The sequence below is a fragment of the Falco punctatus genome (assembly GCF_963210335.1).
Source record: "Falco punctatus genome assembly, chromosome: 4".
In the NCBI taxonomy this organism is placed as follows: domain Eukaryota; kingdom Metazoa; phylum Chordata; class Aves; order Falconiformes; family Falconidae; genus Falco; species Falco punctatus.
The window spans coordinates 27839641-27855697 of NC_137583.1; the positions used below are offsets into that span (position 1 = coordinate 27839641).

The 16057-nt window shown below is 47.6% G+C and overlaps 1 protein-coding gene across 2 annotated transcripts in view; it reads left to right on the plus strand.

The window, feature by feature from the left end:
* The window catches only part of CACNA1H (calcium voltage-gated channel subunit alpha1 H), a 137101-nt gene that overhangs the window by 9025 nt on the left and 112019 nt on the right, over positions 1 to 16057 (plus strand). For both annotated transcript variants that reach the window (XM_080386510.1, XM_080386511.1), the window contains exons 2-4: positions 2779 to 2912; positions 7652 to 7749; positions 12655 to 12814. In XM_080386510.1, the coding sequence (XP_080242636.1) occupies positions 2779 to 2912; positions 7652 to 7749; positions 12655 to 12814 (392 nt within the window). The remainder of the gene's footprint in view (positions 1 to 2778; positions 2913 to 7651; positions 7750 to 12654; positions 12815 to 16057) is intronic.

The following is a 16057-nucleotide window of genomic DNA, read 5'->3' on the forward strand; positions in this document are numbered from 1 at the left end:
TCCCACTGGAGGTGTTGAACACTTTTTAACTACAGGATGGCAAATGCCGCAGGGAACCTCTTGCTTGCAGTTGGTCGGTTCTACCCCAGCCAGCTCACTGCCAGCATCTCTCAGATTGCTGCAGTCTGGTCTGTGCACTACAGCACTGGTGACTTTGACATTTAATTCCCTTCTTTATGAACACAATGGCACAGGACAAGGCCATGCCTGCTGTCCTCCACAGCAGAGCCAACCAGTTGAAGTGCTGCATTGCTGAGTGCCGGGTTAACTGCCCTTTGGGAAATGCATACCTGTACAGAGTTCACAGGCCCTTGCTGGCCATCCCAAGCTTAGTGGGGCATCACACTTGTCATTTCATCCTTCACTGTGTCCTGGCAATCCCCTCGCTGCCATATGCCCACAGGATTCATTTTGGAAGCACATCCCAGCATCATCTGGTGTGTGGGCTGCACCTTGGCGCTGGGCTTCCTGCAGCAGCTCGGTTCTCAGGCTTGGAAGCAACTTTCCTTGTTTCTAGTGCATTACATCAACCCAGGCAGGGACTACTGACACGTGGTAGTGCTAGCAGGCTTGGTTCAGCTGAGTCCTGCATATATCTGCTGCTTTACTTCCCTTTGAGCATTTCAGCAGTACAGGAATGCGAGTGGGATCCTTCCAACCAGCTTCTCCTGCCTCTTGCAAAGGTTGGTCCAGAACTGCCTGCAAATGCCAGCAATAGTAGAGTTTACCATCAAACCCTCTTTCAGTCTTAGAAGAGGATCTCTTAAATGCAGAGCTAGGTAAACCAGTTGAGCTGAGAAGGCACTAGAGGTTTGTCACAGAACGAGATCCGTTTTGGAGAAAATGTTGCCACCAGCTGCATGCAGCATAGGGATCGCCTCAGAGGGTCAGGCTCAGGGTTGGAGTGAAGCAGGACCCAGAGGTGGATAGTCCATCTCCTTCACCAGAAAATGTCACACTGCAGGGAGCTGTGGGCTAAGCTGCCCCAGAGAGCCCATCAGAGGGTGTCTGATCTCTCCTGAAAGGTTTCACTCCCCATGCCTGCTGGTTTTCTGCATGTATACGCCCACGTGGGGCTTTGGGGGATGCCAATCCCTGCCAAAATGTCCAGGCAGACAAAGTGAATCCTGCCTGGACAAGGAGGTGACATTATTGAATGCTTATTATTTGCTTCCTTTTATTCATAATTTAATCAGGTTGCAATCACACGATTTGCATGGTCTGTTCTCCCCAGAATAGATACACATAACAGCCTGCAAGGAGCCCAGGCACCAAATCTGTTTCTAATACAGGCTGAATGATGACAACGTATTGAGTATATTTGCAAAACCTGAAGTGTTATCCTGATGCATTTGCAGGCAGGAAAGGGCTGCAAGTAAAGCCATCATTATCCCTTACCCTGTCACAGCTTGCAGCAGGGAATGAAAGCCAGAACATGAGGTAGAAAACCTGAACTACTTTCTGGAGGTGTTCAGATGCCAGATATTAAATGAACTGAAATAATGGAGCAAAACTTCTGTGTAGTTTAACAAGGGAAAGGTTGGTTGATAAAGCCAACAGCCAGAGAAGATGATGCTCACACACAGCCACGCAGAGGTACATGGATGCGCAGTGGGAACTTGGCTTCCATGTGGATGCTTTGTTAATTTTACCATTAATCCACTCAGACCTAAAAATGGAAGTGTCAGAGACACAATAGCAAACAGTATAGTCATTAAGAGAGTGGTTTGGACAGCAGCAGTCATGTCTGTAGATCGAGAAGTTCCTGTGCTTTACCAATTCTGTCATTCAAAACAACAAAGCCTCTGCACATGATTTACGAGCAATCTGTATCTCCCGATGTTCAAGTTTACAGGCAACATGTAGAAGAATATTTGCAATAGAGTCTATTTCATGGTATTTTCAAGTGCATACACATTTCATTCAGGTACCTATAGTCTCCAGGAAGACTGGAGAAATCACAGCTGTCCAAGTCCCCACTACTCTACAGAAATCATTCTTTAAGTAAAGGCTGAGGCATGTTCTATAGGGCACCAATGGATTCAATTACACACCTTTATTTTCTCTTGTTCTTGCAGTAATCTAAACCCCAAAATTTTGGCCTTCATCAAGAGACTCCTGTGCTGGGCACACAGGCTTGCCAGGGGGATGCCCTGAGCCTCTGCACCACGAGGAACCACTCCAGCCATTCCTCGCATGCAGCAGAGCTGCCTTTATAGTTACTGCTTCAGCCTCTGCTTGATGTGCCCGTTCACTCCCAGCTGTGTCTGGGTCCATGGGTAGGAACCTTGATCCCTTTGGGAGTCCTGAAGGCATCAGAGGTGAATTACATCTCCCTATTAGATGGGACAAATTCTTTCTAGGAGGTATGAGCTGCCCAGTCTGCAAACACAGCTTCCACTGCAAGTTGCTGAGACCTCATGGACCCAACCACAAGTTGCTGTTGGATGCATAGGCTTTAAATGCCAAGAAAAACATCCAACCTGTACAACAGCCATGTCTTTTATCTTTGCCGGTAGATTAACAGAAGCTGCTAATGCTTCCCAGGCAGTGGGCTGACCCAGGAGCTATGCTCAGGGGTTGCCGTCACCCATCAGGTATGGCAGGTTTGATTTCTGAGTTCAGTAGGTGGCACTTTGGTACCAGGGCTTTGCCTTGCAGCAGCTGCCAGGGTGTACAGAGTACCGCTGCGGATGGAGTGCTCGCGTCTCTGCTTTCCCTTTCCCTGATAAGAGAGCACAGCAGAACTGACTGTAATAATCTTTTACTGGTCTCCAGGCATTTGACGACTTCATTTTCGCTTTCTTTGCGGTGGAGATGGTCATCAAGATGGTGGCTCTGGGGATCTTCGGGCAGAAGTGTTACCTTGGAGATACATGGAATCGCCTGGATTTCTTCATCGTGATGGCGGGGTCAGTAACAAAACCTCATAAATTTGTTCTTTGCAGTGAAGGCAAGAAGTCCCCAGAGAGCCAAATCTCTAGGTTGTCCTGGCCAGTATTCATAGCATCTTGTGAGAGCTGCCAGGCTCAAGCCAAGGCAAAGTCTCATAAGTCTCATTTGGTGTCGCCTCTGGCAACCACACCAGATGATGGGGTGGGGTATGCATGTCAGGGCAAAAGCCATCTGCTTTTCCATGGCAATCTTTTCGCCAGTGTCATCTCTGTCAAATCAAGCGCACACTGATCTAGTGCTTGTGATGGCCAGAATGTTCCAGTGATCGCGATTAAGACTGCTGTCTCCAGAACAGGCGGTAAAATATAGCAGCTCAGCCCCACTCCTGCTATGTGACACCATTACTGAGGCAGAGAGACAGAAACTGGCCAAACAAGGAGAACCTAGCCCAAAAATTGGTTCAGAAGGTTGAAATCCCAGTGGAAGAAGCTAGCCAAAAGTTGACCCAAATTACAAGTGCATGCAAATGCCTCCTATAGACTTCTCTTAGTTACATTTTAACACCATCTCCTACAGCTTCTTGCTTGTGCAGGATGTGTTAATAAACAGATATAAGGAAGATCTGGGTGCTTTTGACACCAGTTCCCTCACACCCATAGGGGAAAACTGAGCGGACTAAAAGCTTGGCAAGTCTAAAACTTTCTTCTATAAATACATGGATTTTAGAAATGCCGGGCTCTCTTACCTGCTTAGTATACCCTAGAAAGGGACAGGCTGCTTTAATTACAGAGCTCTGCCTTATTTCTGAATTCCTGAGTTTATAATGACCAGCCTGGGGTTAATTAGAACATTCCTGTAATATGTTGGGGCATTTTTACCCTTACATTAGTGATGTACAATCTTCACTGCACTAATGGAGTTTTGTTTTGCTCCATGTTATTTGTCTTGAATACAATTAGGAATGGCCTTACTGGTTTGAATAAAACATGAGGTCTCCTGAGCAGAGCTTCCTTTGAACCCATGTGCAGTTACAGCCCAAGAAAGAACAGCAGGGACAACAAAAGAAGCAGTTAATTATTTTTCTTTCCAAAGCGCTGCAGCATTTAAGCCAGAAGTAGCAGGAGAAGAACAAGGCTGTGGTTGCAGGGGGAACTTGGGATCAGAAATCTGCCATCTGTAACCAGCGTGCCAACAGTGTTTCCCCATGCTGAACCTGCAGGATGAGCTCTCCTGATGGGCGTGCAGAGATTCCCCACATCATCGACCAGATCATCCCAGCAAAGTGGGAGGATAAAATAGCACCTGTGTGCAGAAAGGCTGAGCCCTCTGCTCATACTGCAGAGCCAGGTTTGGCACCAGGATCTTTATTCACTAGCACCTGGGACAAGGGGGAAGGTGGCTGGTGAGTCGATGGGTAGTTTTCCAGTGTATTTCCCCACCCTCTGTGGCTGGAATGTGTTTGAGAAGAATGAAAACAGCAGAAGCACCAGGAGACCTCGATGGGAAGCCCTGCTGCCAGTCTGGCATTACTCAGGCTGAAGATGAGAAGAGGAACAGCCCTTTCTCTGGCTGATCCTGGGCCATCTCCAGATGATTCACAGGGCATACCTGTGGTGTTATTGCCCATCTCTCAGAAGAGAGGCTGTGCTGGCCACTAACACTGGTGGAAGGCAAGGAGGAGCTGTGTGATGGGCTGGGGTTCTTCACCTCTCCCACCTCTCCCACCACCACCAGATCCAGTGTCTGCTCCGAAAACTGGAGGTGGTTTTAGCAGGGAGCACACGACTGGAATAAGAGTTGCTTTTTCTAGCAAGTGGGTGGATGTGTTGAAGTTATTCTGAGGCTTTTTCTGATAAGAAGGGAAGCAAGTGATAGGCAGTGCTGCCTGCTTTGTTTGTCCCATTCAGTCTCCTCAAATAAGCCGATTTGGCTTATTAGCAAGTACACCAAAGAAAGTGGAGGGTAAGCCGGGAAACTACAAAATAAACATATCTTCTGCCTCTAGCAACAGATTGTGTCTGAAGTTTGCTCTAGCACTGAAAGGCCTTTAATGTTTTCCTTGCCTGAGAAATGTACCCCGGAAAATTTCAGACTGAATGGAGCTTACAACTTTTCAATCTGTCCAGCAGCCAGGTTGAGAGCATTTCTTGAGCATCAAAAATGTTGTCCACAGGATCTGAAACCAGAGACATTCCTTGTGCCTCAAGTCCCTGTAGACTCTGCAGGCTCATATGATATGCTTTGGACATCTTTAACTTGACAGCTGAAGGACTGGAAACCGTTCATGGCAGAAGACATTGCAAAGGCTTGTGCCTCCTTTTTTTTAGTACCCAGAGGCTGTAGAGAATCACCTACCAAGTGCCAGTCCACCCAGACCTCCAGTCCCTGCATAACCAAAATTTCCAGCTCCAGCAAGTTTCTGTTGGGCATTCCAGGGTATTCTTGGTTTACAAGTGTGATATGAGAACAACACCCTAAGCCTGGCTTTGACAAAGGCACCTTTGACTTTTTCATGAAGGTTTCAAATGTTTTCACTACTTGGAGAAGGTCCAATCTGGAATCCATCAAGTGTTTCATGTTGGCTTCGGTGGGCAGTGCAGATCCCCCTGAGACTTACTTTCAAATCCTAGATGGAGTATCACAGAATTCCAAATTATCAGGGTCAGAAAGTCTGTTTTCTAGGTCAAATCCTGAATTATTCATCTTTTATCAGCCCCATTGAAACTCCAAGGGCCAAGTAAAAGTGTGGCCCCTGGAGTTGGCCCTTTAACATGCTAATAGTTGCATGAGCTCTCTGGAGTACAAAACCAGCTCCCACTGGGGCATTTCATACTCCTTTTACATGCTATTAGTAGTTCAAAAACTGTATCAGTTACACTAAAATTCACTTACTCAGCCACCCGATAAATTGCGAGTGTGTTGTATTGGGACCACGCCAGCAAGCAGATTCAGGCTTCAGCACTATTCACTTCAGGGACTTTAAACAATGCTTTGTCTATTCCTGCAAGGTCTGTTTAGAGCAGACACCTGGGGCTGGCTCCAGGCCCCTCAATGCAGGTGTGAACGGGCATTTCCGATGGCTTTCCCGCTGGGTGGTCCTTCGTGCAGCTCCAGGCTGCTTCCCACTGCTCTGCTCTGGCTGCTTAGTGAACACATGTTAGATTTAAAACCTGTTTTTGTGCCGTGTTGAGTTTTAAAGCTATTCATCATGTCCGGCTCAGCTCCTACATACAAGCTTTAAGGTGGTTTTGATTTATAAAGACTCACTAACTACTTCAGGGAAAGAAAAAAAAAAAAAAAGAAAAAAAATCTCTGGAAGGTTATCACCAAAACCAACTCAAAATCACCTTGGCCTCTGCATGGCAAATTAAGGCTAACAGGACAAAGTCACCTCAGTGCAATGCCAATGATATCACAGGCTTACACCGAACAGCTTCAGGACAAAGACGAAAGAGAAGCAAACATCAGAACATCTAGATATTCCCAATTAAACTTTGTAGAGCAGGGCAGGCATCAAATACGGAGTGCAAGGCTCCAGCAGAGCAGAGCATGGGCACATAGGCAATTATGTGCCTGAGCAAGGCTGGCCCGAAACCAAACCTCCCTGTGCTTGTTGCCTGAAATCCATTCAGCTGTTGCTTCAGTCCATTCGGCTGTTGCTTCTTGATGGCACATAGCAATTTTGGTCCATCCCGGCTGCAGGATGCTTCAGCTGCAAGATCTCTCATTCCACTGAGGCTTCTGAAGTGCATGGTTGCAGCAGTTCAGCTCGTATCTGCCTTCCTCCTTCAATATCTGTTTGTTTATTTTAAAAAAACAAAGCAAAACAAAAGCTCTTTCTCCATGGGATCCAACAGCTTACTCGCAGGGTTGCTTTTGATGCTGTTATGTTATTTGAACAGGCGTGGTGAGAGATTTGTGACATATTTACAAGTGCTTCCCTGTAGTCAAACTCATAAATTGTAATTACAGCCATGCTAACTAGCCATAACCCCATTAAAAAAGCAACACTACACACATTTGCCACTCATTGCTATAAAAGAGCAAGAAAACTGACTTAACATCCTTCCCAGCCTGGGAGAGAAATGTTTATGTGAAATGGAGATGGAGCATGAAAAAGAAAATGTTCCCTATTCTTAATAGTAAAATGGAAACCAAACTACTTCAACATCATTTGTAGGCTTGATTATTCACATTTTTGTCATAGGGGGAGAGATAAGCTGGTGTGAAAATACGCTGGGGTGCTAGTAGGGGGTGTAATATCAGAAACATCTTATTGACTTGGAGCTGCATGGAGCTGTGCAGTAATCTCCCTGGGAATGCCATGGATGCGCTGCCGGCCAGAGTGTGATAAGCTCATGGAAAAGGAGAGCAGCACAGCTGCAGAAGCTGAGCAGATAGTCAAGGGCTTCCCCTCTGCCCCAGTTTCTGTGGCCCCAACTCTGGAGCTCCTTGTCATGCCAAGTCCTGCTTTCTGGTGTGTTAGTTGTGCCTGCAGCCCGTTAGCCCAGGAGCACACCTGCCTGCCAGCCCCTGCACCATTGCTGCTCCTGTGGGTATTTTCAGCCTCTTAGACGCTGAAATATCCCTTATATCCCCTATTGACAGCATGATGCACATCATGTGCTGCAAACACATGGGCGATGACTCCCAGAACATGCAGGCAGCAACAGCCCCAACCCCAGGCAGCCCCAGCACCCTCATGCCCAGACAACAAGCATCCCACATCCTGACACCTTTCCTCTTTCCCCTGCAGCATGATGGAGTATTCTCTGGACGGACACAACGTGAGCTTGTCTGCGATCCGAACCGTCCGGGTACTTCGGCCACTACGAGCCATTAACAGGGTCCCAAGTAAGTCACCCCTTTGACTGCACCACAGCCACACAGCTGCAGTTGGGGCTGTCCTGGCTCACCCCCCCGGAAAACCAGGGGGTTACAGCTACTTCAGCTAGCGTTGTCTGCTAAACCTTGCAGCAGTAGCCTACTCTCCTGCTGCTGAGAGCAAATTAATTTCTTTTGATTTTGAATGGTAATTCAGAGATCATGTATTATGATTTTCAGTGTTAGTAAAGGGCAAGTAGATTTTATACCTGGGGGGGTGGAATTTTTGTGGCTGTTTTCCATTTTCATGAGTTCTTTGAGGCAAGTAACTCTCTGCTCCTAGTGTAAAGTAAATAATGAAGTCCCTATAAAGAAAGGGGAAAGGTCAGTTATAAGAAAGATCTTCTTGCCCTGGATGGGTTCATTTTCCCCTCTCAGCTATTTAAGGTCTTTCAATTTCTTTGTGTTCAGGATTAGAAGTGCAGCAGCCTCTGTTGCTGGTAAAATACCACAGAGGGTCTGCTGTCATGCAGAACAAAATTAGGTTCATCCATGATAGAAAGTTCAAGTGGGCCCTAAATCTATTTTCAAGTGGCTTCAGCTGCTTGTCTTCTAAATCCAATTTGAAAAATGAACCAACGAGTTGAAATAATTTCCTGCTGGAATCAGCTGTCTGCTGAGCAATCTTTTGCAAGGTACTAATTTCATAGTGCTTGCATCATTTTTTTAACCAAAATCCACTCAATCCAAAATGCAACAGCATTGTATGGAAATCATAGAGGTTCCTTGTAAAAAAAATGACACAGTTCCACTGGTCCTCGCTGAACATCCTGCCTAGATTAATTGCCAATCATGTCTGCACAGCTAGGCACAGCAAAACAAACTCCTCCAGAAGGGCTTTGGTTCCAGTACCTCAGATGAACATGCAAAGGAACAGAACAGATGGATGTTTACGCACAGGAGTCTTTGAAGTTTCTCTCTGAGCTCAAATTCTTCAGGATTATTCTTTTAAAAATAATAATAAATCTCTACATTCAACAGTGACATCATTAGAAGTTAAAAAAAAGGCAAAAAGAAATGAGAGGCTAAAAGGGACAATGAAACCCACCAGGGCTTTGTTTTCCTAATGAGGTTTTGTTACCAGGGTATTGGAGCAGCCGGAAAGCACAACAGAAAGTTTTCCTCCAGGATTTTGAGCATGGTGGCTGCATGGCCTCGCTGGGATGGGGAGGAACAGAGGGACGCTGGCACGTGCTCAGCTCAGAGCTCTGCCGAGGCTTCAGGCTGGGGTGAGAACCAGGCTCAGAAGTTATTTAAATCCACAAAGCCCTTTGTAGCTCTCCCTTGAAATAGTGGGAGTCTCAGGCTGGGACTCAGCTGGGCTGAGAGCAGAAGCCATGGGAATTTGAGGATTTACATGCCTATTAAACCGAGGCCCAGGGATCCAAATGCCTCCAAGTCTAGGTGAAATTTTGATCTAGGTCCAGCTTGTGTTTCTTTCCCTTAGGAGTCTGATTTTGAAGCTTTGAAGTAAGCCTTTTAGGCTGTCTTCTGCTACACTTGCCATTTGGATATTTTTTTTTTTTTTCAAAAGAGAGGCAATAGAAAATATTCAATTTTTTGTTAATAGTATGTGAGATTAAATCCAAAGAGCTCAATCCGTGTTCAGAGTTGAGTTGCCCAGCTTGATGAGCAGCTAGGCTGATCTTACAACACTGCCCGTGTCTTGAACAAGTGCCAGGGCAGGATTAGTATTCTTAGAAATATCTCTGTTCCTGGAGGGCAGATAATCACAGCCTTTACTTGTTTATGAGACACTAACTCCATACACTTTTAACTTCTGTACTTTTACTGATATAATCCAGGGTGTGCAGAGAATGGATAGTGACAGCCCTCTATTTTGTTGTATTTTTGCAGTTCCCAGTAATAACAGAGTTACATTTCTAGTCTTTGATCCATGGGCATGCTACAGCTTAGCCTGGGGCTGACCTCGGACATCCACCTTGCCCCAGCCAGCGGTGCAGCCGCAGGTCACTCAGCCCCATCCGTAACATCCCCAGCACCAGACCAGCAACACCCCCCTGGCCACCGCACCACTGGCAGGAGCCGGGTTTTTTGGCTCAGTGGCAGTCACAAAAGGATGTCGAGCAGATACAAATTACAGCTAGGTCAGAAGAGATGAGCCTGGTGTTCAGTCACAGCACAGGGGAAGCAAGAAACTATGAGAAATAGCCTGGCAATTTATCCCTGTGATGCCTGGGCATTTTCCTGGGTTCCAGCCAGTGCTATTAGCTCTTCGCTTCCAGGCACAATAAATTCACCCACAAGATTATTTCATTTTTATTTTATTTGTTAAGAAAAGAAAGGAGAACCGTAGCCAATAAAAACATCATGTCTATTAGAAATTTTTTTTTGAAAATGCCTGGAAAAATGTAATTCCTGCAATTTGTATGTTTGGCAGGAGATGCAGTAAGGGGCTTTTTTGTAGTAGTGGTCACTTTTTTCAAATCCATTTCACTGCTTTATTTTTATTTTTCTACTATGTTGTTTAAACCAGGCATCACATGGAATGGGAACGAAAAGAAATGCTGATCCTCATTTCAGCCTAACCAATGCTCGTGCTCTTTTCCCATGGCACACTTGACATTCTGCTGAGAGCCCAGAGCACCCTTAGCGGATAGCAAACAGATGGATTCAATCTCAAGAATGGTGCCACTAAACAACCCAAAATACCAAAAGTAGCTGAGCGGAAAAAAGTTGTCTGGCATAGAGAGATAAATTTTAACCATTTTTGGAAAAAAAAAAAAGAGTGAGGATATTGGGGGTGGGGGGGTGGTGTGCGAAAAGCCCAGCATCATCTTTCCAGTGGGAATTAAGTGAGTCTTTTCTGTTTTTCCAAAATAGATTTGCAAGGCGAGTCTGAAGGGCAGTGCTGTGGGATGTGCTCCTGGGGGGCTTACTGTGACAGCACATGTTGGGAACAAGCGTGACAAAATCAACCCCCCGTTTGCCTCCTGCTCTGGGTTTCCCTCTGCGCTTGGAGCAGAGGCTGGTGCTGTCCCTGTGGCTGGCACCGGCGTTGCGGTTACAGGAGATGGCAGGGATGCTGGCTGGCATCCCACACCACCCGTGGTGCTTGCTGCCACAGCCTGGCTGCCGGTGCCGTGTCCCTTCCCCGCAGGGTGGCATTGGCGCCAGGGCGGCACCGGGATGGGGTTTGGAGAGCAGCCGGCAGGGCTGGCATGGGGCTGGGCGCCAGGATCTCGGCTCTTCTGGAGAGGCACCCACTGCCGGCGCCAGCAGCAGGGAGCCGTGCCGGAGCCAAGACGCAGCTGGGCATGGAGACCTTGAAAGGCTCTTGCCCTGGGATGCAGAGGTTATTACTCACACCTAATTATTTATTAGTGCAGACTTCTTGGCCAGGGTAGTTTATCCACTCGTGCCATGCTGACAAGGTAATGTCAGCTTCGGCCCTGCCTGGCTGGGTTGCATTTCCGCTGGCAGAGCGACATGAGGAGGAGGGTGTAGCAGCACAATGGGGCTCAGCATTGCCTGCCGCAGCCTGGGAGGTGCCAGGTCGGATGGGCACTTCTCTCCTGGAGACCCTGCTCCTCCCAGCACCCATCTCTGGGGTCTACAGATGCCAGGCTGTAGACCAGCATCATCACTGAACTAGCAGGAGAGGCATCAGGCATGACTTGGGAGCCGGCTGAGGGAAGAAGCCAGTGTAGAAACTGGTGGGGGAAGAGAGACAGTGTCAGTGTAAACGTGGCTCTGTTCAAATGGGATGAGTGGTGGAGAGTAGCATCCTGCTAGGGGAAATGAACAGGGAAAAGACTCCATGCAGGCAGGCAGGAAAAAGTGTTTGCAGATCAGAATTTTAGTGGGATAAAATGCCTCCAAAGGTGGCAATTTCGCCTTACCCAGCAACCACTTTGATTTCCACCATGCCATAAACTGGAGCCCTGCTCTCTGCTGAGTGCCGGCACCCCAAGGCTTGGTTGCTGGCTTTGTTCTTTGCTATAATTTAGTATTTGCCTTTGCCTCTTCCGCTTTTCATTAATTCTCCCCTCATCAGTTATCAGATGTTGAAATGATGGTTGGTCAGTGTCTCAGAGGTTCATTTAACCTCTATTGAACTGCTGAGCTGCAAGTCATTATTCACCTTTTATTCTTGTTTTATCCTTGAGTTTAAAGGTGCCCTGATGTGTGAGACAGAGACAGGGCAGCCCTCAGGTGCCAGCCCAGTCCTTGCCTCCTTGCCCACTCTCCCCTAGGCAGCGATGCTGGGAATGTGCTGAATGGGAATTCAAGTGTTAGCTGAGGCTCTGCAAGGTTGACTCATTCCTCAACAAGAAAGAAACATTTGCACAGTGCTTTCCCCCTCAAAAAAGTCAAATTTTCCCTTGCCTTCCCTGTTTGGCAGTCCTGTAGCCAGCAAGGAGAGGAGTCCTCCGTGGAAGAGGAGGTGTCCAGGGAGGATGCTCAGAGCAGCCACAGCTATCATCCTACGCGAGGCTATGTATTGTTTAGGGGAACAATTTGTATGATTCATGAGAGATGTTCAATATGTTTATAGATATATATTTTGACAATTTCTTAAGAGGCTGATGGTTTGTGGAGGTGTTTCTCCAGGAAAGACTGTCTCACAGCTTTGCCCATGTTTGTGTGTTGTTGAGTACTGCGTTACTGAAAACATCCGAATATCCCATCCTTAAGTCCACCCTTTGGAGATACGTACACTGTTCCCACTTGCTGCTAAGCCTTTTGCACTCTCTACCTTCCTTTTCAGCCTTAAGGCCTAGGGGAAAACGTAAACATCCCAATTCCTCTGCCCAGGATGCACTGGCTGCACAACCAAGCTGGGAATGGTACAGCCTTCCTGCTTTCCCCCTCAAAGGACTCCTCTGACCTGTTTTCTCCTTCTCCCTACAGGTATGCGAATACTCGTCACCCTGCTGTTAGATACTCTGCCTATGTTAGGCAACGTCCTCCTCTTGTGCTTCTTTGTCTTCTTCATCTTTGGGATTGTCGGTGTGCAGCTCTGGGCAGGGCTGCTGAGAAACAGGTGTTTCCTAGACAGGAATTTTGCAATGTAAGTACAGCAAAAAAATCTCCTCCACTTTTTCTGCCTTTTTCTCTCTCTCCCCTGCCAGAGAAAGTCCAGCGGTCAGCAGGGTTGGTGTTCAGCCGGGATGCAGCCAGGGCTGGATCCAGCAGCACTGTGGGTGAGAGCACAACGTGGCCACGCTGCACAGCTGCAATGGCAGCTCTTAACTGGGCTGTCATCTTGACTCACAAGTTTCTTGGCTTCAGGTCTCTGAGTCTGGCTAGGTACTTTTTGTATGAGAAAAAACACTTGTCAGCAAGTTGCTGAACATTTGGAGTGGCTTTTTCTTGTTTTCTCTCTGTACCTGAAGGACATTAGTGGTTTGGATTACCTCTGTCTGAGGAAACTGAGATCCCTGACTCTGGGAATTTAAGGATTTAAACCAAACAAACACATTACAACTCTCCTAGAATTGCCAGTTCCCAAAACTGTACAGGTCTGGGAAGTCACCTAGCACACCGCACCACCTGGCAGGGGCTTGATGAGGTGGTCTGCATGCTGGTGCAGACAGCACCATGGATATACTGATGAAACACACAAATCTTTGCAGGCATATTAAGATAAGAAGCTTGGTGTGAAATGCATTAAAGACACTTGTACGCTGCTCTCAGTCTGGGACAGGCATCCAGGATGGGCAGCACATTTGATCACCTGCTGGTTTTGACACAAAAATTAAGTTTTGTTTCTTCCAGTCTAGGCTGTTGCAGGGACCAGCATCCTTGCCAGGTGCTGAGGGTACTAATAGGCCTTAACTGCCCTGAGGAGTCTCACCTGGGACTGCCACCCACACCCTGTCCATGGCCCAGGAGCTCTATTTAAGCTTAGCCTGGGGTACCCTGTTCTGGTTTGAGCTGTGCTGTTGGTGTGCTTGTCTCTAGCTTTTTGTTCTTGGTTTCTTTGGCTCCTGCTTGACTTCCCTGGATGGGTCCTAGATCTGGTATAACACTTGCCGTGCCTGTGGCTTTGGATGGACCCTGCTGCTGGACCTGGGCTGTGCTCAGACTGTGCAGGTGCTGCTGGCACTGGGATGACTCTTGGCTCCTGGCTTATCCCCCATCACGGGGCAGTCCAGTTCTTGCTGCTCCCCAGCAAACCCTCAGCATGATACTGAGCTTGGGCTGTTCTGCATTTGCCCCTTCAGAGGTGCAATGTAAGGACACACCTTAAAACCCGTCAGCACAACAAAAAGATCAAAACAACATGCAGCCTGCAAGCTTCCACAGAAAAGGGAAGTCTGCCTGGGAAAATCCTTCCAAAGGGCTCTTGTCAGAGACTGCTGGAGATGTCAGTGCCTCCGAGGTGAGGAAATGCCTGAGACCAGCTAATCTGGGCAATTCTAGCTCTCTAAGAGAAGATCGAGCCTGTAATTATATGTTTGTAATAATCTGCTGTCTACAACTTGTATTCCGTCTGGAAGACAAGCAGAGATTATCCCTCGTCTCTACCCCAGGTTCTGTTCTTGCTTCCCTGATTAGTCCTGTGGCTTTCAGCTCTCTGAGCCCTTCGCTGTACTGCAGACCGTCTCTGATGATACTTACTCATCCCATCAGAGATGCTGAAGAGCAGAAAATCAATGAGTCTGTCGTGTGTACACTTCTGCTCCAACCTTGCAAGCTCTCTCCTGCATCCATGACAGGTATTTGCAGGTCACCAAGGCCCTCTCTCACTCAGAGTAACTCCTGAGCTGTCACTGAAAAGCCCGAAGAGTGGTGTTAAAGCTGTGTTTGGTGGCCTGGTTGCATGGGGAAGGCGGTGTGTGCTTTGAGCACAAGGAGTGCAGAGCTGTAATTATCTTCAGTGAGTCCCTCTCATCTCGTTGACCAGGTTTCTAAAATGCTGTGTGATTTCCTGCGAAGTAGAGCTTTTAAAATTAACCACAGGGGGAAAGGTTTGCTAAGTACAGATATTAAGCAGACTGTTATGTAATGGCCATTAGCAGCATCAAAAGCATCGCAGGATTTTCTTATCGGGGTCTTGGTCTGGGTCACGGAAGGCAAAGTCAGGGCTCTGTGTGCTAAGCCTCAGGAGCTCTGTTTGAAGGGACAGGAGGTTTGGAAGGGATCTATTGCTTCCCACTTCACCGCAGCTCTGTGTTGGTTCTTGTGTCCCCTCCAGCAGCAGATAGTGGTGGATTTGGGTGGCTGTGGGCTATCCATTGCCTCTGCCCAATTCCTGTTGCTTGATGCCATGTGGTTGGGGTTATTGTGAACAAAGTTACAGCATTCCAGAGAAATGGGGAGAAATGAGTTTTCTGGCGTGCCTGTGGGGCAGCTTTGTTGCAGGACTGGGCTATTCCAGCTCTAGTGGTGATTGTATCAGCATAAAAAATGTGGGTTGCTCTGGTACCATCACCCAGACCGAAGCTACTGTCTTGGTCTGTGTTTTGCTGAGTTGGTTTTAGACCTGAGAAACCTGCCTGCAATGGACCAGTCCCTCCATTTCCAGCTAGAAGCTATCCCAGGTTGATTGGAGCTTGGTGTGGAAGTTTTGGTGAATCCAGATGGAGCTATTCCCATCTTTCCTGTCATTTGTTCTTCTGAATCCATAGTGCCAGGCATCGGGATATGGTTGACCCCTGCAGTGGTCTTTAATACCCAACAGCAAGTTGTATCAGGGGAAAAAGCATGGAGTGGCAGTACCAGGGAATGCATTTCAGAGTTGCATCTTCCTGCTGTTGTATAGAGGGACCAAAATATACAGCCTTGAGCCCAAGCTGGCAGGTCTTGGGGACCAGCAGCAAGATGCGGTCTGCCTGCAGACAGTATGGAGTTATAGGCAAAGTCAAGCTCGGGACTGGGTTGGAGTGGGTCCATCACCGTGTCCTCATACACTCCATCCCTGCGCCAAGCTGCTGTTTGGCATTGGTGCTGGAGAGCCCTGACCACCCATTCGCTTCCAGGGAGAGCTGCCAAAGAGAACAGAAACAATAAAACCTTTACCCAGGGGATGCAGGGCTAATGTTAAGCTCTGGGTTTGGTTAGAAGTAAATAGAGTAGCATTCTGCAGGAAAGGGGGAGTGAGATTCTGGTGGTTTAGTTTTGTCTACTAAGTCCCAGTGGTGGTGTCTTCAGTCTAAAATAGTGTTTACCACCCCTTCAGCAGGCTGCAAGGGGCTGGAGGATGGACAGGCATGCTGTGCACCCAGTTTGGGGCTGAGCAGGTGATGGTCCTGGCTCAGATCTTCTTTACAGCCTTGTGAAGGGGAAGACCTGAGTTATTGGTGGGGAT